Source organism: Prionailurus viverrinus, chromosome D3 (assembly GCF_022837055.1).
Source record: "Prionailurus viverrinus isolate Anna chromosome D3, UM_Priviv_1.0, whole genome shotgun sequence".
NCBI classification, from domain to species: Eukaryota; Metazoa; Chordata; class Mammalia; order Carnivora; family Felidae; genus Prionailurus; species Prionailurus viverrinus.
The window spans coordinates 28,180,952-28,201,270 of NC_062572.1; the positions used below are offsets into that span (position 1 = coordinate 28,180,952).

A 20,319-nucleotide genomic window follows, 5' to 3' on the forward strand; every position below is an offset into this window, starting at 1 on the left:
GTTTTCAGGCAGAAAGAAACATCCCTGCTTATACATACACATGGATTAGAAGCTGAACCCTGACTGTGGGGACACGTAAAACATGTGTCTGCAGCCATTGTGGAAGGACAGTTAAGAACCTGGCAGCACGGTTATTTATTTCTGGAATCTTGTGAGCACAGCTGGTTCAAGGATACAAGTCAAGCTCCGAGCCCTGGGCCTGCCTCCTCTGCTGAGCCAGCTGGACATGATCCCTTAGGATGGATCAATGGCTCCCGATTCCCTATGTCTTTAAAGCCCATCCATCCTCCCCCTTCATTTGGCAACAGCCACAGGCAGGGTGAGGAAAGGGTGCAGAGTCTGTCGACACATGCGAGACCAATGTCACTAGGGGGATGGGTAGCCGTGAACTGAGCCCACACGAGGGGAAGACAGTCCCTCCAGCGTCAGCAGTGACTAACTCTTGCTGGGTACACAGGCCATTCTTCCTTTCTTCTCTCGACTTCTCAGTGGTTCCAAATTCCCTCACAGAGCCCCCCGGGAATCCAAAAATAACTTCAGAGTCACAAAGTCAAAACACGGTGTGAGAATCCTTGCACAAAGACGCCACTCCCCCAAGGCAGCCCACAGAGAAAGAAGCCCCTTTCCAGGTCAGGGTCCATGGACTCACCACAGAAGGAGATGATGTGGCTGCTGTCCTCGTGGACGAACTTTCGTGTGACTGCCTCCTCCATGATCTGCTTCACCTGGAAGGGCAGAGGCAGTTGGACGGAGAGACCCAAACGCGACCCAGGGTGCGGTCATCCCCAAGGGCCGTGTCGTCCTTCCTGGCCCTCTGAGGCCATCTGGGGTGCTTTGATAACTTCTCTCCTTCCATGCCCTTCTCATGGTGTCTTCTGCAAGTCTGAGGCCTGTGGCCTGTGAGAGCATCATGTTTTACTGAATTATTTCTTCAGGCCCTCTGCCTGGCTGGTTCTTCTCAGGTGTCACACGAAATGTCATCTTCCTTGAGCCCCTTATCTGACACAGCCCTCCCCTGACACCACTCACACCCCGTTACAGTCCCTTCTGGGTACATATGCTATTCCTGTCCTGTTTACTTGCTTACTATTACCTTCTTCTAAGATATAAATTCCCTGAGGCCAGGGCCTCACCTATCTTGTTCACTTCTGTATCCATGGAGACCAGAACAGTGCCTGGCACATAGCAGGTACTCAATAAATATTTTTGGAAGGAAGGAGAGAAGGAAAGAAAGAAAGAAAGAAAGAAAGAAAGAAAGAAAGAAAGAAAAGAAAAGAAAAGAAAGAAAAGAAAAGAAAAGAAAAGAAAAGAAAAGAAAGGAAGGAAGGAAGGGGAAACAAGTATATAAAAGAATCAGGAAGGTATAGTGATAAATCAGGCCTGGAATCTAGCAGCTCTGGGTTCCAATCCCTGCTCAGGCACCTACCAGTTGGGTATGTGATCTCAATTTGGGAAACCGAGGCTCAGCAAAGTGAAGCAAACTTGCCCAGAGAAGTAAAGCTGGCCCAGAGCAGACACCGAATTCCAGGCTGTCTGACTCCCTGGGGGTGTGTTTTCCTACTATCCTCACACACTCAACAAATCTTTTTTGAGCGCCCCTGATGCACCAAGAGTGAGGGACACAGTGCTGAAAGGGCAGCCGTGCCTCTGCTCACAGAGATGACTCTCCAGTGGCCTGAACACCCTTCTGCTTTGCTGGATTCTGGCCCCCAGTCTGCCCAGCGTCACCATGGGGCTTTAGCCATGCATTTCTCCTCTCTAGAGGCTCAGTTTCCCCACCTTGAGGTTGAGGAGGCCAAGAGAGATGACCTCAAAGGCCGGTCCCAGCTCTGCATCGCCAGGGCTGCGACATGGGGTAACAGGAGCAGTTCTGAATCCAACCCCCTCCATCAGCAGCCGCTCCCTTCCTGGCTGCCCCGTGGCCTACTCGGCCTCAGCCAGGCCAGCTCAGCAGTGCACCCACCGGAGAGCGATCGCAGGCTCTCCATGCCCCTCTCCCCTTCCTTGCGGTTGCCTCCTGGAGGGGAAAACAGAACTCAGAGCATCCCTGGCCATGCCCTGCAGTGTCTGCCCCACAAAACCGAGTCAACACTCACCCCGTGAACAGCGCTGACCTCTGAGCTCAGCGAGCTCTAAGCTGGGCTTCGCCAGCAGCATTTCCAAGTCTGAAAACTACCTAGCCAAACCCCTGGAATCGGCCCTGTTTACAGGTGTGGAAACTTGAGGGTCGGGAGGCAAACTGGCCTACTGAAGGCCACAAAGCTAGGAAGCCATGGCTGGACTTTTGGCTTAGGACTTTTTTTTCCCCACATCTCAGCTCCAGCTGCCATATCCTGGCCACTGTGGCTACTGATTGTGTTTCCACAGTCAAATCACATCACCGCTCTGAACCTTAGTTTTCTCGCTGGGTGAAGGGCGTATAGGAACAGCACCTGCCTCATGAGGCTGCAGGAAGACTGAACAAGGTAACGCACACCATGTGCTGAGCAGAGCCTGGTGCACAGGGTGCCTGCAGTGTTACTTGCCTAAAACCTCACCTGGTCTCTCTATTCTGGCTGAAACAGTAACCTGTTCAGGAGAATAAAATTCCCCTGCTTCAAGTCCCCACAGTGGCTGCTCTTGAACACCCATCAGATTGATAAGCACAGAGCCTGACGCGGGCTTGAACCCACGACTGTGAGATCATGACCTGAACCTTAAGACACTCTTTTTTTTTTTTTTTAACGCTTATATATTTTTGGAGAGACAGAGCATGAGTGGGGGAGGGACAGGGAGAGAGGGAGGCACAGAATCCGAAGCAGGTTCCAGGCTCCAAGCTGTCAGCACAAAGCCCAATGTGGGGCTCGAACTCATGAACCGTGAGATCATGACGTGAGCCGAAGTCGGTCCCTCGACTGACTGAGCCACCCAGGTGCCCCCATAAGAGACTCTTAAATTCAGAGAACAAACTGAAGGTTGCTGGAGGGGAACTGGGTGGGGGGATGGGCTAAATGGGTGATGGGCATTAAGGAGGGCGCTTGTTGGGATGAGCACTAGGTGTTGTATGTAAGCCAGTTTGGCAATAAATTGTATTAAAAAAAAAAAAGAGAGAGACACTCAACTGACTGAGCCACCCAGGTGCCCCAAACCATACACAGCCTCCAACAACCAACGGGTCAAAGAAGAAATCACAAGAGAAATCAGCAAGTATCTTGAGACAAATGGAAAGGAAAAGGCAATGTATCAAAATCCAGGGGATGTAAAGAAAGCAGGGTACAAGGGGCATTTACAGCTGGAAGTGCTTATGTTCAAACAACAAGGAAGGTCTCCAATCAACAGTCTAACTTGACACCTCGAGGAACTACAGAGGAACAAACAAAACCCAAAGCTAGCAGAAGGAAGGTCATCGCAATGTCACAGCAGAGATAAACAAAAGAAAGAGAAGAAATACAAGGGTAGGTTTTAACAAAACCAAGAGTTGAGGCTTCCAAAAGATCAGCAGAATTGACAAACCTTTAAGCCAGACTGACTAAGAGCAAAAAAATAAAAGAGAGAGAGAGAGAGAAAGAAAGACTCGACAAAAATCAGAATTAACACCAATCCTCCTCAAATTCTTCTAAAATAATAATAATAATGGAAGAGGAGGGAATACTTGCGTTGCATGAGGCCGACATTACCTTGGAAAGCAAAGCCAAGCAAGTCATGACACAAACACTGGAGGCCAATGTCTCCAAAGAGTGACTCCATCAGAAGGCTCAACAAAACACTGGCAAACAGAATTCGGCAGGATCCAGAGAGCTCCACAAGCGCCATGACCAAGGAGGATTTACTGCTAAGATGCAGCGAGGGTTCAAGGCACAAAAACCGACCAACGCAAGACACCAGCATTAACATAACGAAGAGAAAAGTACCACATGGGCATCGCGGCTGATACAGAAAAAGAATGTGGCAAAATTCAACACCCGTTCGTCATAAAAACTCTCACCGAACTAAGAACAGGAAGAAACTACCGGTCACGTATGAAAGTCATGTATGAAAAACCCAGAGTTACCATCCCATGTGATGGTGGAAGACTGAAAGTTTTTCCTTCAAAGTCAAGAGCAAGACAAAGACACCTCTGCTTGCCTCTTTTACTTCACGTAGCATTGGAAGCTCTAGCCACATGAATTAGGACAAGGAAAAGAAACCAAAGGTATGCAAATCGGAAAGAAAGAAGTAAAATGATCTCGGGTGATCTTATGCCCCGAAAACCCTAGAAACTCCACAAGAAAACTGTTAGCAGCCATAAATAAATTCAGCAATGTTCCAGGATACAAAATCCATACGTGAAAATTAGCTGTATTTCTAAACACTACCGATGAACAATCCCAAAACAAAATGTTAAATATTCTGTTTACAATAGCATCAAAAACAGGGGTGCCTGGGTGGCTCAGTCAGTTAAGCGTCCAACCTCAGCGGAGGTCGTGAGCTCGTGGTTTCTGAGTTGGAGCCCCATGTCGGGCTCTGTGCTGATAGTACAGAGCCTGCTTCGGATTCTCTCTCTCTTCCTCTCTCTCTGCCCCTCCCCTGCTCATGCTCTCTCTCTCTCTCTCTCTCAAAAATAAAGAAACACTAAAAAAAAAAAAAAAAGTAGCATCCAAAAGAATAAAATACTTAGGGATAAACTTAGCCAAGGAGGTGAAAGGCCTGTATATTGAAAGCTACAGTAAACCTGCTGAGAGAACTTTATTATTATTGTTATTATTATTATTATTACTGTTATTTTTAATGTTTATTCATTTTTGAAGGAGAAAGAGACAAAGCATGAGCAGGGGAGGGGCACAGAGAGAGAGGCAGGCTCCAGGCTCTGGACTGTCAGCACAGAGCCCAATGCAGAGCTCGAACCCACAAGCTGTGAGATCATGACCTGAGCCGAAGTTGGATGCACAACCGACTAAGCCACCCAGGCACCCCGAGAGAACTTTTTAAAGATGCAAATAAACGGAAAGGCTTCCCATGTGTTCAGAGATTGAAAGACTTAATATTGTTGTCAATAAAACCCAAAGCAATCTACGTGTAATCGCCATCAAAATCCCAATGGCATTTTGTTGATGTTGCTTTGGCGTGGTGTTTTTGGTTTTGGTTTTTGGTTTTGGTTTTTTTTGCAGAAAAAGGAAACTCTATCCTAAAAGTCATAAGGACTCCCATGAATAGGTAAAGCAGTCTTGAAAAGGAAGAACAAACCTAGAAGTTTGGTATTTCCTGACTTCAAACCTCATTATAAAACTATGGTAATAAAAATACTAGCATAGTTTGAGGTACCAGCATAAACACAACTGGTGAAGAACAGAGAGCCCAGAAATAAACCGTCACGTCTATCAGTACATATCAAACGATTTTGACAAAGATGACAAGACCATTCAGTGTTGGGGGGGGGGGAGCAGTCTCCTACAAATGCTCTTGAGAAAACTGGATGTCCACATGGAAAAGAATGAAGTGAGACCCTCACCTGTACCATACACAAAAATCAACTCAAAATGGATCAAAGGCCTAAATACCAGAGCGAACACTACAGAACTCCTCAAAGAAAACATAGCAGAGAAGCGCCATGATTTGACAACGATTTCTTGGCTGTGACACCAAAAGCAGAGCAGGCAAAAGTAACATGAAATAAACTGGACCATGTCAAAGTAAACAAACAAACTTCCATATATCAAAGGACACAATAAACAGAGTGAAAAGGCAACACCCATGGAATGGGTGAAAATACCTGCAAATCGTGTCTCTCATAAGGAGCTAATGTCTAGACTGTATGATGCATTCCTACAACTCAACAACAAAAAACAACCTGATTCCCAAATGGGCAAAGGACCTGGACAGACACGTCTCCAGAGAAGATAAACACATGGCCAACAAGCACACGCAAAGATGCTCAACATCATTCATCATCAGGAAAGTGCAAATCAAAACCGTGATGAGATACTGACCGCCTCACACCTATTAGGATGGCTCCTATTGAAAAACGGAAAATAACAAGTGTGAGTGCACATATGGAGAAATCGGAACTCTCGTGCATTGCTGAAGGGCACGTAGAATCGTGCGGTTCCTAAGGAAAAGAGGATGGCAGGTCCTCAAAAAATTAAACAGCACATCAGCATCTGATCCAGCAGTTCTCTTCTGGGTATATACCCCAAAGGACTGAAAGCAGAGTGCTGAAGAGAGATTTGCACACCCGTGTTCATGGCAGCACTATCCACAACAGCCAAGGGCAGAAACAACCCAAGTGTCCATTGATGGACAAATGGATAAACAAAATGTAGCAGACACATTCAAGGGAATATAACTCAGCCTTAAAAGGGAGGAAGTTCTGGGGCACCTGGGTGGCTCAGTTGGTTGAGTGTCCGACCCTGGATCTTGGCTTGGGGCGTGGTCTCATGGTTTGTGGGATAGAGCCCTGTGTCGGGCTCTGCACTGATGGTGTGGAGCCTGCTTAGGATTCTCTCTCTCTCTCTCTCTCTCTCTCCCCCTCTCTCTCTGCCTGTCCCTCCCCCCCCCTCTCAAAATATACACATAAAGTTTAAAAAGAAAAAAAAAGGAAGGGAATTCTGACACCTGCCACTACATGCGTGAACCTTGAACATGTCACGCTAAGTGAAATAAGCCAGTCACAAAGAGACAAAATACTTATGAACGGTGCCTAGAGGAGGCAAGTTCATAGAGACAGAAAACAGAATGGTGGTTGCCAGGGGCTGGGGGGAGGAGAGAAAGGGAAATTATTACTTAACGGGTACAGAGCTGTAGTTTTGGGAGACGAAGAGAGACTGACCACACAACAATGTGAATTACTCAGCACTACCGAACTTAAAAATGATGAAGGCAAAATTCTATGTTGTGTATTTTACCACAATTTTTACAAGTGTGGATACTATGTGTTAATACAGTGTAAGTAAGTATTTTGCTGTTGATTTTTTAAAAAAAAATTTTGATGTTTATTTTTGAGAGACAGAGAGAGAGAGAGAGCGGGGAAGGGTCAGAGAGGGGGAAGCAGGCTCCAGGCTCCATGCTGCCAGCACAGCAAGGTGGAGGCTATCAGCAGGTAGAATGGAGAGAATGAGTCCCGAGAGTGTGGCACTTTGTGAAGTTCTCTCCTGCCTGCCTTGCCCCATGGGATCATCCCAACAATTCAGGGTAATAGTCTCCCCATTTACAGAGGGGGAAAACTGAGGCTCTGGGGAGGAGGACACTCCTTGCAATGGACTGAATGTTTCAGTTCCCCCCAAATTCCTATGCTGAAATTCTAATCTCCAGTGTGATGGGGGTATTACGAGGCGGGCCTGTGGGAGGTGATGAGGTCATGGGTAGGATTGGTGACCTCATGAAAGAGACCCTGGAGAGCTCCCTTCCCTCTTCTGTCATGTGAGGACATAGAGAGAAGACAGCTGTCTGTGAACCAGGGAGCGGGTTCTCAGCATACACTGAACTACTGGCACCTTGATCTTGGACCTCTCGATTTCCAGAACTGTTGAGAAATAAATCTCTGTTTTTTAAGCCACCCACTCTACGGTATTTTTGTTTTAGCAGCCCAAATGGACTAAGACACTTCTCTAAGGCAGCACAACAAGGAAGTTCCAGGCGTGAACCTGGTACCTAGAACTATAGACAGAGAAGCACAAAAACAAGGGTCTGCAAACTGTTTCTGTACAGATCTACGGAGTAAGCATTCTTGGCTTTGCTGGCCATCTGGTCTCTGTCTCAAGTATTTAACTTCACCCTTGTATCCGGAGAGCAGCCATATGCCAATGAATGAGCATGGCTGTGTTCCAATAAAACTTTATTTACAAAACCATGTGGAGAGCCGGGTTTGTCCTTTGGGCAACAGTTTGCTGACCGCGAAATAATAAAAAAAACATATACCTGTTGGTCTTGGCCCCCAGTTCCCCGCACAGAGCTCCTAAAACCCTGGTAATTTCCTAAGTGATCACAGTGCTAGGGGCATCTTCTATTCTACCATTTGATCTTTGACCTCAGTCCCTGACACAGAATTTCTAAATCCCTTGGACTCTCCTGGGTGAGAGGAATGTCCTTTGTTCTAATGAGGTGATGCCTGGCGGGCTCCTGGATCGCTTCGGGATGGGGACTGGTCACCAGAAAGACCAAGCTATGATGAGAAGCTTGGAACTTTCAGCCCCATCCCTCATTCTCCCGGAAGGGGACAGGGAGGCAGACTGAGTTCCCTCTCCATTGTGTCTGTGTTAATGAAGCCTCCATAAAAATCCCCAAGTATGAGGCTTGGAGAGCAGGCTGCCGAACATGGAGGTGATGGAAGGGTGTCACAAGATGACACGGAGGCTCTGTGCCCTTCCCCCAGACCTTGCCCTATGCACCTCTTCCATCTGGATGTTTATCTGCGTCCTGTATCGTACCTTTTTGTCATAAAGTGGTGAACCAAAGTGTTTCCCTGACTCCTATGAGCAAATGATCAAACCTAAGGAGGGGGATAAGGGAAACCCCAGTATGTGGCTATCAAGAAGTACAGGGGATGGGGCGCCTGGGTGGCTCAGTCGGTTAAGCGTCTGACTTTAGCTCAGGTCATGATCTTGCACTTCGTGAGCCACATTGGGTTCTGTGCTGACAGCTCAGAGCCTGGAGCCTGCTCTGGATTCTGTGTCTCCCTCTCTCTCTGCCCCTCCCCATATTTGTGCGCACGCGCTCTCTCTCTCTCTCTGTCTCTCTCAAAAATAAATAAACAAAACCAACAAAGAAGTACAGGTGACAATCTGAGACTTGCACCTCAAGTGGGGGACAGTCTTGCAGGACTGGGGCCCCTAACCTGTGGGACCTGACACTGACTCCAGGCAGCTAGCGTCAGAATTCGGTTAAGGGGCGGCCACCCGGCTGGCGTCGGAGAACTGCCTGAGGTGTAGCAAACCCACACACCTCTGGTGTCTGCGCCATCGTCCAGGAAGAGTGTGGGATCAAGGAGAAACACACAGGAGTGTGTTTCTCCAACTCACTGATCCTGCGTGAGAATGTCTGGTACCACTGGGCTGGCCCAGGCTGCCCGCCCTGGTGTCACACAAGGGGACAGCATGGGGGGGGAGTGCTAACGCAGCTGACCACCCCACATACAGGGCCAGCCCCAGCTCTTCGCAGGGGCCAGCCCTCTCTCAGGCAGCTTGTAGCCCTCCTGCCAATGTCCGCCTGCCCCTTGGAGGTGGCCATCTGCCTGTCGCCTGCCAGAGTGACTGTGACGCAGGGGCCCTGCCGTCTGCGCGCGTCCCCCCCCCCGTGGCTAGTGCAGTCACCGCCAGGACCCACCTGCTCCATCCACGAAAGGTTGCCGGGATGGAAAATCCCTAAGCTCTAAGTTCTGGCTGTGGCTGCTAGCACTGCCCCGAGGGGCCTCAGTTTACCCCTCTGGCCTCAAAGACCTACCCAACTCCCACTTTCCAGGATGCCTTCACCTCCCCAACTGTGATGGGCTCAACCGTGTCCCTGCCCCCCAATCACATGCTGAAACCTTAACCCCTAGGACCTCAGGATGTGATCTATTTGGAGCCAAGATCTTTACAGAGGTAATTATGTTACAATGAGGTCATGAGGGTGGGGCCTCATCTGGTGTGACTGGTGTCCTTATAAGAGGAAACTGGGACGCAGACCACCACAGAGGGAAGGCCACATGAAGACACGGGGAGAAGAGGGCCATCCACAAGGAACGCCAGGAACAGAGCCTTCCCTCGTGGCCCGCAGAAGCCAACCCTACTGACATCATGACCTTGGACTTCCAGCCTCCAGCACTGTGATAAAATACATTTCTGTTGTTTAAGCCACTCAGTGTGTGGTACCTTGTTATGGCGGCCAGGGCAGACTGATACATCCACCCTCTGTATCCTCACTATCCATATCCCTCTGAATGCGCTCTTCTGTGCCAGCGAATGAATGAATGAATGAATGAATGAATGATGAATTAGTTCTAGGGTTACCTATGTTATTAACTCACTATACCCTCTCCACAGCTCTGTGAGGCTTGGTTCTATTTTTATTTAAAAAAAATTTTTTTAAGTTTGTTTATTTTTGAGAGAGATACAGAGAGAAAACACAAGCAGGGGAGGGGCAGAGACAGAGGGGGACAGAGGATCTGAAACAGGCTCCATGCTGAGAGTAGTGGAGAGCCCGACGCAGGGCTTGAACCCACGAACCATGAGATCACGACCTGAACCGAGGTTGGACGCTTAACTCATTGAGCCACCCAGGCACCCCGTGGTTCTACTTTTATACCGATTTCTCACACCATGAGAATTAAGATCAGAGAGATTAAGCAACAAACCTGAGGTCACACAGTGAACAGGAGGCCGAAGCAGAGTGCCAACCCAGGCTCTTGATGCTATTCTAGAAGCTTCAGCCAATGGCTTGTCTTTGAAAATAATAATAATGCTCCAACTTACTAAATGCACAGCACTGGGCTAAGCATACATGGTGTCATGGACTGGATGCTTGTGTCCCCAAAGATTCACATGCTGAAGCCCTACCCCAGGCCCCGTGTGATGGTATTTGCAGGTGGGGCCTTTGGGGGGAAATTAGGGTTGGATGAGGTCATGAAGGTGAGGCCCTCAGCATGGGATTGGGGTCCTTAAAAAAAGAGGAAGAGGAGAAGAGCACAGGTCATCTACAAGCCAGGAAGACAGCCCTCGCCAGGAACTGAATGGGCTAGCACCTTGGCCTTGGACTTCTCAGCCTCCAAACTGCAAGAAATCAATGTCTGTTTAGGCCACTCCATCTGTGGTGTTCTGCTTCGGCTGCCTGAGCTGAGACACGGGTCCGGCCGCCCCATAATCCTCACAACACAGTTCCCAGGTGGCCACCACCACCCCACTTGACAGACAAGTTCAGAGGTATGGGTTCCTACCTAGCCAAGGGCATCAGAAAATCCAAGGTCACCTTGCTGAGGTTTATATGCTGGTCAATCTGACTCCAAAGGGAGCCTCTACCCACCACACTCTGCCCCAGAAACAGGAGTCAGATGTACTGCCTGGGACTGCCGGCCTCAGGGACATGACAGAAGACACAATCCCTTCCTTTTCCTCTCCCTCTCTCCAGAAGGCCTGGAGGACCCCGTAATCACCGCAAGTGGTGGATAACAGCACTGATGCGTTTATTCCACATCTCAGCACAAGCCAGGATAGGGTCTGGGGGACTTCTGCTTCTCTGTGTCACAGGATGGCTGGGCCCAGCAAAACTAAGATTCGGAACTCAGCTGTAGGCAAAACCATGGGCAGGGGTCTTCGCTGGGGGTTCTGTGTACTTGAGGGATCCAAGAGGGTTTCTTGGCCGGGGGTAGAGGGGCCACAGGACTCAGGGATAGGGAAGGGAGGGCAGTGGCAGCCACGAGAAAGCCTCTGTCCCCTCCCTGGCTCCGTGGGCAGGTTCTGATGATGTGGCAGGTGCCACAATGTGCCACACAGACCGTTTCAGGACTGGAGGCTGCTAGGAGGGCTCCTGGAGAGCCCTCAGCTGCCAGTCCCATAAAGGATAGGGATCCCTTCAGCCCCAGGGAGAGCCTCCTCCAAGGTCTCACTGCTTCCCCGGAGGCCACCATCTGGTGACGGGAATGTGTACGCTGTGAAGGTCTGGCATCCTTGCCCCCAACTTGGGACGGTGTGAAGGGCCATCCCAGCAAGCTGGCAACTCCCCACGGGGCTTCCACGAAAGCCTCGTGACCCATCTTCTCCCTTGGCCCACCGCCGCTCGCTTCACTTGGCTTCGCTGGGTGTTAATCCCAAAGGCACACCCTAATAAACCTGCATGCTGACTTCCATCTCGGCGACAGCTGCCACTTAGGGACCGCCAAGATACAGCATGGGTGCATCTGGGCAATAGTCAACAGGGACAAGTTGCAAACCATTCAAACACCGGTGGATTCAGCGCGGCAAAGGCCCGGATACACTGGGTGCACAGAGCAGCAGGGATGGAGTCTGACAGTCCTGCCCTGGAAGACCTTTCGGTCCAAAGAGCCAAAAGGTAGGACAAGCTAGGACAGGTACAGGGCAAGCGTGGTGCTGACGCAGGGCCCAGCAGCACCAGCACCAGCACCAGCACCAGCACCAGCTGAGAACCGGCTGGAGATACAGATGCTCGGAAGCCACAGAGGCAGCAACTCTGGGGTGTTGATCAAGCTTTCCAAGCTACTCTCACGCATGCTCACATCGCAGTGGGGGATTTCAGAGGAGACAGAAAACTAGCAGCCAAAGTCCTTAGGAAGAGACTCAGCAGTCACCGCTCCTGTCTGGGGACCTTCCTCACACAGCCAGTCCCTTCTGGCCACCTCTCCTTGCTTCCCATATCAGACTGGGGCAGGCAACAGTTCCCGGCTCCCCACTATTCCAACTGCGGGGTGCTGTACCCTTCTCCCCACCCATCCCACCCCACCCTGCCTTGGTCAATAGCACCCTTATTAAATTCATCTTCGTGTGCTCAGTTTGGAGGAATCATCTGTTTCCTATTGTTACCCGGACTGTATACACACGTTGTCTCAAGTCCAAACCCCACAGAATGAAGGTTGTCTGTTTGTAGCTATGGACCCTGAAACTCAGACAGGGTAATCCCCAGGGAAGGCAGGCTCCTGGGGATGGATCTGGGGCGGGGTGGGTAGTGCAGGTGGGGACACAGCACCAAGGGCGTAGTTCTCAGCCTGAGGGAGGGGTTCTGACAAGGGTTCTGTCTGCTGGCTCCCGACTTCCCCAGAACTTAATAATGCGCTGACAGCCTGAGGCCAGAAGAGGAAATTAAAAAGGCAGGGGGGGAAAGCCTCCCCCGGAAGGTCAGTCCCTACAGCCTCACGGGAGAGGGCACTGTCTCACTGCAGGAAGAGGCTATGGCCCAAACTGGCCAGGGGAGGACCCATCCCCGGGGGAACCGACCGCACCTGTGGGCACGGGGTAGAGGGCCACAGAAGACCTCTGAAATGCAGCTCAACCACCTTTCCCCTCTCAGGCTTCCAGGCATGAGCTTGGAATTGATCTGCTGTGGAGGTCGACAGCTTTAAGGAACCTCAGGGTGGTCTGGGGATGGCGGTGGCAGTGTGGCATCCTGGCTCCTTGCAAAAGCCCATGTGATTTTCTAAGCTTTGGCCCAGGAATCATGCCTGACTGAGGCAGCACAGAGGCAGTGGCTATGGGTGGTGCGACTGCAGCCACAGAGACCTGTGGTTGCATCCAGCTCAGCCCTTCATGTCCAGGGGTGAGCATTCAATGGGGTGTTATTTGCAAAAGAGAAGGCCTGGCTAGCACATAGTAGGAGTTTTATGATGCTAAAAGCTCACTGCTTTTCTTTTCTTTTGTTTTTTTTGAGCACTCATGGTGTTCCTGGGACTGTTTATGGCATGACAACCCAAGATAGACTACCGACATAGTCCCATTTTACAGATGGAAGAAACTGAGGCAGAGAGCTATTAGATAACCCACCCAAGGTCATGCAGAGGAGGCAGGATTCAGACCCAGGTCTTTATTCTAACAAAGGCCATTTGAAGCTGGAGACCATTTGAAATAGTTTTGTTACTGCCCAGCTTAAGAGTAAGAGAGTATGTTTACTGAGCACCTACTATGTGCCATGTACTTTGTACAGAATACCTTATTTAATCCTCGTAAAAATATTATCATCCCCATTTTAAAGTTTTTTTTTTTCCAGAGAGAGAGAGACAGAGAGCGAGCACACGTGTGTGCATGTGAGTGGGGGAGGGGCAGAAAGGCAGGGGAGAGAGAGAGAGAGAGAGAGAGAGAGAGAGAGAGAGAGAATGAATGAATCCCAAGCAGGCTCTGTGCTGTCAGACGGAGCCCGATGCAGGGCTTGAACTCACAAACCACGAGACTATGACCTGAGCTGAAATCAAGATTCAGATGCCTAACTGACTGAGCCATCCAGGTGCCCCTCTCCTCCCCATTTTAAAGATGGGTAAACTGAATTGATGCAATTTGCCCTAAGGCACACAACCAGGAAAGGCCACAGCCAGGACTTGAACTTAAGGTCTGACAGACAGCTCTGCCTGCAACCTGCTCAGAAATGGGTCAAGCCCTGTGAAATCCCAAAGTGCTGAGAAACCTATGAGAAGGGTTCCTCAGTCTTGCCCAACATGGGGACCAAAACAGCACTGAACTGGGAGTCAGGAGACCTGGGTCACCCGGATATGACTCTTACAACCATGTCCTGTGGGGGTCCTTCGGGCAGGGGGAGCCAACTTCAAAGGTCAGAAAGATTTTGTCTCTGTCCAGCATCCATTCGGAGTCCTCCAACATCTGCCTGCATTCCGCCAAATGATGGGGAGCTCACTTCTTTCGAAACCAGCTTATTAGCTCTAACGACAGGATGTTAGGAGGCAGTTGAGAGGCTAGGAGCCAGAACGTGGGGTCACTGAACTGGTGTTGAACCCTTGACCACTCATGACGCTGGACAAGTCTCCCCACCTGTACCATGGGGTGTTGGATAATAGTACCCCACCTCATCGGCAAATGAGACGGCACCTGGCATGTAGTAGGAATTGTACAGGCAGGAGCCACTCTTAGATGGCAGCGACCGTAGGGTTCACGGCCTGGCCCACAGTGGATGCTCACGAGTGTGAGTTAGGTGAACAGGCAATTGCGAAGGGGCTCTGAGGCTCTGTTCACCCAACCCAGCTTCTCATCCACAGGTTATTTAGGACCTAGGTGGCCTCTGGGGCTGTGACCCCACCCCTCTATGTGCCACCAGTGAGCACAGGCCCCAGCACACTTCCAGCCCCACCCTGCAACCATTCAGAAACCAGCCCCGCCCTCCCACCCTCCACCTGCAAATATTGAAACAACATATAGGAGGTGTAATCTCAGGAGGGAATCAGGCAGGGAAATCCGGACCAACCCGCAAAGCCGGAAGAGAGGGCTCCCGGGCCTCTGGGGCCTGCCTTGTCTTCTCTCCTCACTCCCACCACCTGCCCACCCACACCAAGGTACCCTCGTGCTGCCCACCTTGAACCCTGCCAGGTTTCAGATCAGCCACTACTCCCCGCTGCCTCTCGGCACGGGTCTGTGCTCACCCCTCCTGTGCCTGGATAGGAATAATACAGCCCAGGGTGCAGGGCTGTCATAAGGATTATGGAAAGTCTGGGCAGATGGCCTCACAGCACGCAGCTGGCACCATGTAAAGGAAGGCGCCTGAGGGAAGTCAGTAAAAACTTGAGTTTAGGGAGCCACTAGGCCCAGGTCAAACTCCAATTCTGCCATTAGCGAGGTGACCTCAGGCCTCAGTTTCCTCATCTGTGAAATGGAGATGACACTCACACCACCTGTCTGGGCTGCCATGTGCGGACTTCATAAAAACACACGCACAGCGCTCAGAATGGGGGCAGGGGCTCAGACCCACCCTGTGTAAAAGAGAGCTCCACGCCCTACCCCCTTCTGCTGCTGTAGACGTTTCCTTAGAATTTATCATGGCCTGACTTCCACTATACATCTGAGGGCGTTTAGTGTCCATCTCTAGGACACTGACTAGGCAAACAAACAGCATGTGCTCAATCTATGTTTGGTGATCACTCTGATTATATTAGTAGCACTAACACCAGCAGCTAAAGCTCACTGAGTTTTGATCCAGGCAGTGTCTTTAAGTCCCTTGGACGTCTGATCTCATCCGCTGTGTGTTCAAGGCCAGGGTGGGCAGTATTTTCCGGAGAGGGTCAGACAGCAAACACTTCAGGTTCTGGAATAGGACTGCCAGATAAAATACAGGCTGCCCAGTGATGCCTAAACTTCAGATACACAAGGAATTTTTTGTGTGTGTAAGTATGTACCAAATATTGCATGGACCATACCTATGCTAAAAGATTACTTGTTTTCCTGAAATTCAGATTCAACCAGGCAATCTGAACTTTAAAAAAAAAAAAATTAAGTTTATTTATTTAGAGAGCGGGGGCAGAGAGGGAGAGAGAATCCCAAGCATGCTCCGCCATGTTAGTACAGAGCCCTATGCAGGGCTCAATCTCACAATCCCCAAGACCGTGACCTGAGCTGAAATCAAGAGCCTGAGGCTTAACTGACTGAGCCAGCCAGGTAACCTGCAGCACCACCACCACCACCGCCCCCCCCCCCCCCCGAAATCTGAATTTTCACTTACTCCATCTGTCAAACCTATTTTCAGGCCACACAGAGTCTCTGTCCCACTGTCTCTTGTTTTTATAACCCTCTTTTAGGATGTACAAACCATTCTTCTCTGCTCAAGAGCAGTTTCACCAAAAGGCTGAACTTGGCCCAGGGGACCCCCTGGTATAAAGCCCCCAGCACTGTGCCTGGGGCGCATATGAGGCCAAAGTAAAAACCAGCCTGTTTGCCATCTGCTCCTCCGAGGCCTGCTGCCTCAGTCCTGACTCAGGGCGTACCTCACCCCAGCTGGGGTCTCAGGTGGTCGGCGCCTGGCAGTGCAGGTGGGCGAGTAACACTGAGCCAGCAGTAGCTAAAGAGACGGAGGCCCCTTGACTCTCGCGTCTGCCAGAAACTCACAGCTGAGAGGCTGGTTAATGCAGGGTATCGGGAGGGTGTCAGGGTGGCTTTAAAAATCGTTCTCGGCATTTGGGCAAAGTGAAGAGGAGAGGGGAAGAGCAGAGCGCAGGTTTGGCTTCTCTGCCTCCCCTGCGAGCGCCCTGGGTGCTGAGGATCTAGCAGGCAGCGTCTCCGGCTGTGCCTTGGACCACGGACCCTCAGACGCTGCTCCCCAAAGGTGGTGCCATGGGCTCCGCTCTGTGCCCTCGCTCACCTGTGCCTCCGGCCAGGTGCCCCTCCCTACATGCTCCAGCCAGCTAAGAGCAATTCAGGCTTCAGCCCACATGTCCCCTCCTCCCGGGAGCCTTCCTGGACTCTCCCTACCCGAGCAGGGATCAGTGTACCTCTTCCATGTTCTGTGAACGCTTGCCTTGCCAGCATTTATCACAGGAGCCAAAACTGTCACCTATTCACTCAACACTTATGGAGCATCTCCTATGAGTTTGGTACTGGGCGCCAAGCAGACAGAATTCCTGTCCTTGTGCAGGCACCAGTCCATCAAGATAGACATTAGCCAAGTCCCATGAATGAGTACGTTAGGACCAAGTGAGGCCAGTTCTCTGCAGCAAAAGAATCTGGTTCTATGAGGACAAGTAACAAAGAAACTTGACCTGAGGAGGTAGGTCGGGAGGTCAGGGAGGGCTTCCTGGAGGAGGTGATACCGTCCCCTACAACTGCCTCCACAGAGCCACCCTGGAGCTCAAAGGAAGGAACAGATGTAAGGACAATGTGGCAGGGAAGAGGCCTACATGGAAATAGCTGGTAGCTTTTACTTTTTAATTTGTTATAGGTGGGGTGCACAGGAGGTGGGTTGGCAAGGGCTGGGGCAGGGCTGCAAGCCGTGACCGTTTCCACCGTGTGGCCCGACCTTCCTGTATGGTCCTGACAAGTCTTGTTCCCCCCCTTCCCGCACGCACCCAGCTCCGGTCACACGTGCTGTTCCTTCTGTGTGACTCACATGATTGCCACTCCCTGCCTTTGCTTTGTGCAGTCACCTCCACTGATGTCCCCACCCACTCCTCCCTCCATCTCCCACTCTGGGGAAACCACCCCATCCTCCAGGACTCACTAACAGGCCCTTCTCTTCACTCCCTCCAGAGAGGGACCCCCCCTCCCGCCAAAGCTGATATGACTCCTCTCTCTTCCAAGTTCCCTATGGTCGGCTATGAGCACCGGGCTGTCAAGTCAAACTTCCAGAATTCAAACCCCAGCTCTTGCACAGATGATCTTGGGCAAATCATGTCCCTTCTCTGAACCTCAACATTCCCATCAGTAAAATGGGTAATATTTGTATTAGCCTCACAGGCATAATACATCAAAAGCATTTAACACAGTGGCCGGCACACAATCAGTGCTTTATACATTTATTTATAAAGTGCTCCCTAGCCTGGCGGCTTGGTTAGGGGCATGATTCCATCTCATTCTCAGGGTAATTAGGACTCATTTTACAGATGAGGAAACTGAGTCTTGGTGAGGTTAATGCTTGCCCAAGGGCACACAGCTTTTGAATGGCAGAGTGGGAACTTAAACCCATGACTATCTGCCCTGCACCGAGGCTGGCACACAGTGGGTTCATTCATTCATTCAACAGACACCTACTGGCGCTTCCCACCAAAGATTCGTAACAAGGGTGCCTGGGTGGCTGAGTCGGTTGAGCGTCCGACTTCGGCTCAGGTCACGATCTCGCGGTCTGTGAGTGCGAGCCCCGTTGGGCTCTGTGCTGACGGCTCAGAGCCTGGAGCCTGCTTCAGGTTCTGTGTCTCCCTCTCTCTCTGCCCCTCCCTTGCTCATGCTCTGTCTCAAAAATAAACATTAAAAAAATTTTAAAAATACATGTATTAAAAAAGACTCACAACAAGTGTGCAATGTGGGTGTCACTGCTATTATTCCGTTCTCCCAATGATGCAGCTGACCTAGGAGGGACAGAGACCATCTGGTCCGTGAAGAGGCTGGGATGTGAATCCAGGTCTCCTGGTCCGGAGTCCCGGTGGCCATCGCACCTGCTCCCTGAGCCTAGGGCACAGTCACAGTCACAGCCATGGCCAACTGCCTGCTCCCGGAGCCTGGGTCCCACAGCACCAGCCGGCTGCTCCACCTGTGCCCCGCTATCACCTTTCACCCCTCTCCTCCCCGCTCCACACTGCTTCCGGCTTCCGATGCTGCATGTCGGTCTCCGAAGGACAATCACCACGACAAAAGGAAAATGTCTGACCTGAAATGCTATTACTGGATGAAGAAGCCGAAAAGGCCACGTGCTGTACCATTCCAGCTGTAGGATGTTCTGGAAAAAGCAACACTATGGAGACGGTAAAAAGATCACTGGTTGCCAGGGATTGCGGGGGAGGGAGGGATGAACAGGCAGCGCACAGAGGAGTTTTGGGGCAGATAAAACGACGTATGAGAAAGGTCTGTACTCTGCACTCAATCTTCACTGTGAGCCTCACACTGCTGTAAAAACATAAACAAAGTCTATTAAAAAGAAAGGAAAATGGAAATATCCTTTCTGTGCTCTGCTGCTGATGTAGGATGTCAGTAGGGATCCCAACGTTCCAGCACATGGGCGAAGCCCTCCTCCCAGAGGGGTTCCTCTGCACCCTCAGCCCGTTGGGGCCTGCAATGCGCTGCAAAGAAGGGGCCTGAAGGCGTCTGGCACACAGTAGGAGCTCAGCAGACACTGCTCAACGGATCAAAGCTCTCCTTCCTACACTCTCTCTCACACACAGTTCCAGAACAGACCTGCCCCACCCTCCTGCCCACACACATCCACCCTGCCCTCCACATCCACACAGATGGATGCTGAAAGCAGAGACACAGGAGGGTCATTCCACAGTCCCATCTTTGTGGGGGAGAGCGCAGGGCGGGAGGGGGGGGACAGAAGTGATAAAGCCGTGGCACGTGGATCTTCGGAGTGCTAGAAAAGTCCTCCCTCTAGCATGACCTTCTTAACCTGCCCTAAATGTGGCTGTTGGCCTTGCAAGGGAAGCAAAAGCCTCTCTCATTCGGCTGCTGCTAGCCTGGCCCCGGTTAATCGTTCACTGGGATGCTATAAATAGGCACCAGGCATCGTTCCGGCACAGGATAGTGCTTGCCAACCCGCCCTGACCTGGAAGGGGGGGTATTCTGGGGTTCGAGAAGGGGTTTCCCACACACAGGACTCCCGTCGCTGCCCTGCACGGGTGTTCACATGGCCCCTGACAAGGAGGTCCCCCCAGTGCCTGGTTCTGGAGCATTCGCCTGGGGGCACCTTGGCAAAAAGGTCCTTCCAGCAACACTCCCGCACACAGCCACCCCTGGAGATGATGCAGTTGTGAAGACAGTCTCCACCGCCGCCCCTCCGTTCCCAAAGAAAACGGCCTGCGTGTCTCACGTTCTCAGCCCACACCCTGGAGACCGGCCAGCTTTCTTCTGGGTGCTTCTGCCTGCTGCATGAGGCGGCTACCCGGCAACGTGCCCCACTTCCACAGACCCACATGGGCCTCACGGATGAGGAAGGCACGCACGGGCTCTGGAGCGTGCCTACGTTCTCTCTGGGGGTCTGGGCCGCTGTAGGAGGTAAGAAACAAAATTCCCAGATGGTTGCTTCAAACACACCCAGGGCAAACCAGAGAACATACTAACCACCTCTAGCCTACGTTAGGGGGAAACGCAGTCAAGTGTTGCATCTGAGGGCTGGGTTAGAATCCTTGCTCTCCCCCTCGGCAGCTGTGTGACCTTGGGCAAGTCACTTTACTTCCTCTATGCTTCAATTTACTCAGCGATAAAATGGGGTAAAATAGGACCTACCCTTTGGGTTTTTTTTTAAAGG

The 20,319-nt window shown here is 51.0% G+C and overlaps 1 protein-coding gene across 11 annotated transcripts in view; it reads right to left on the reverse strand.

Annotated features, from left to right (window-relative positions):
- Nucleotides 1-20,319, reverse strand: part of SGSM1 (small G protein signaling modulator 1) — a 94,621-nt gene that overhangs the window by 62,717 nt on the left and 11,585 nt on the right. For 10 of the 11 annotated variants that reach the window (XR_007145791.1, XR_007145790.1, XM_047827587.1 and 7 more), the window contains exon 3: nt 650-725. Coding sequence is in view for 9 of the 11 variants with exons in the window: in XM_047827587.1 (XP_047683543.1) it covers nt 650-725 (76 nt within the window). In the remaining 2 variants the exon portion in view is untranslated. Of the gene's footprint in view, nt 1-649; nt 726-10,285; nt 10,307-20,319 lie in introns of those variants that run through there. The other variant, XM_047827589.1, reaches the window with a different exon arrangement.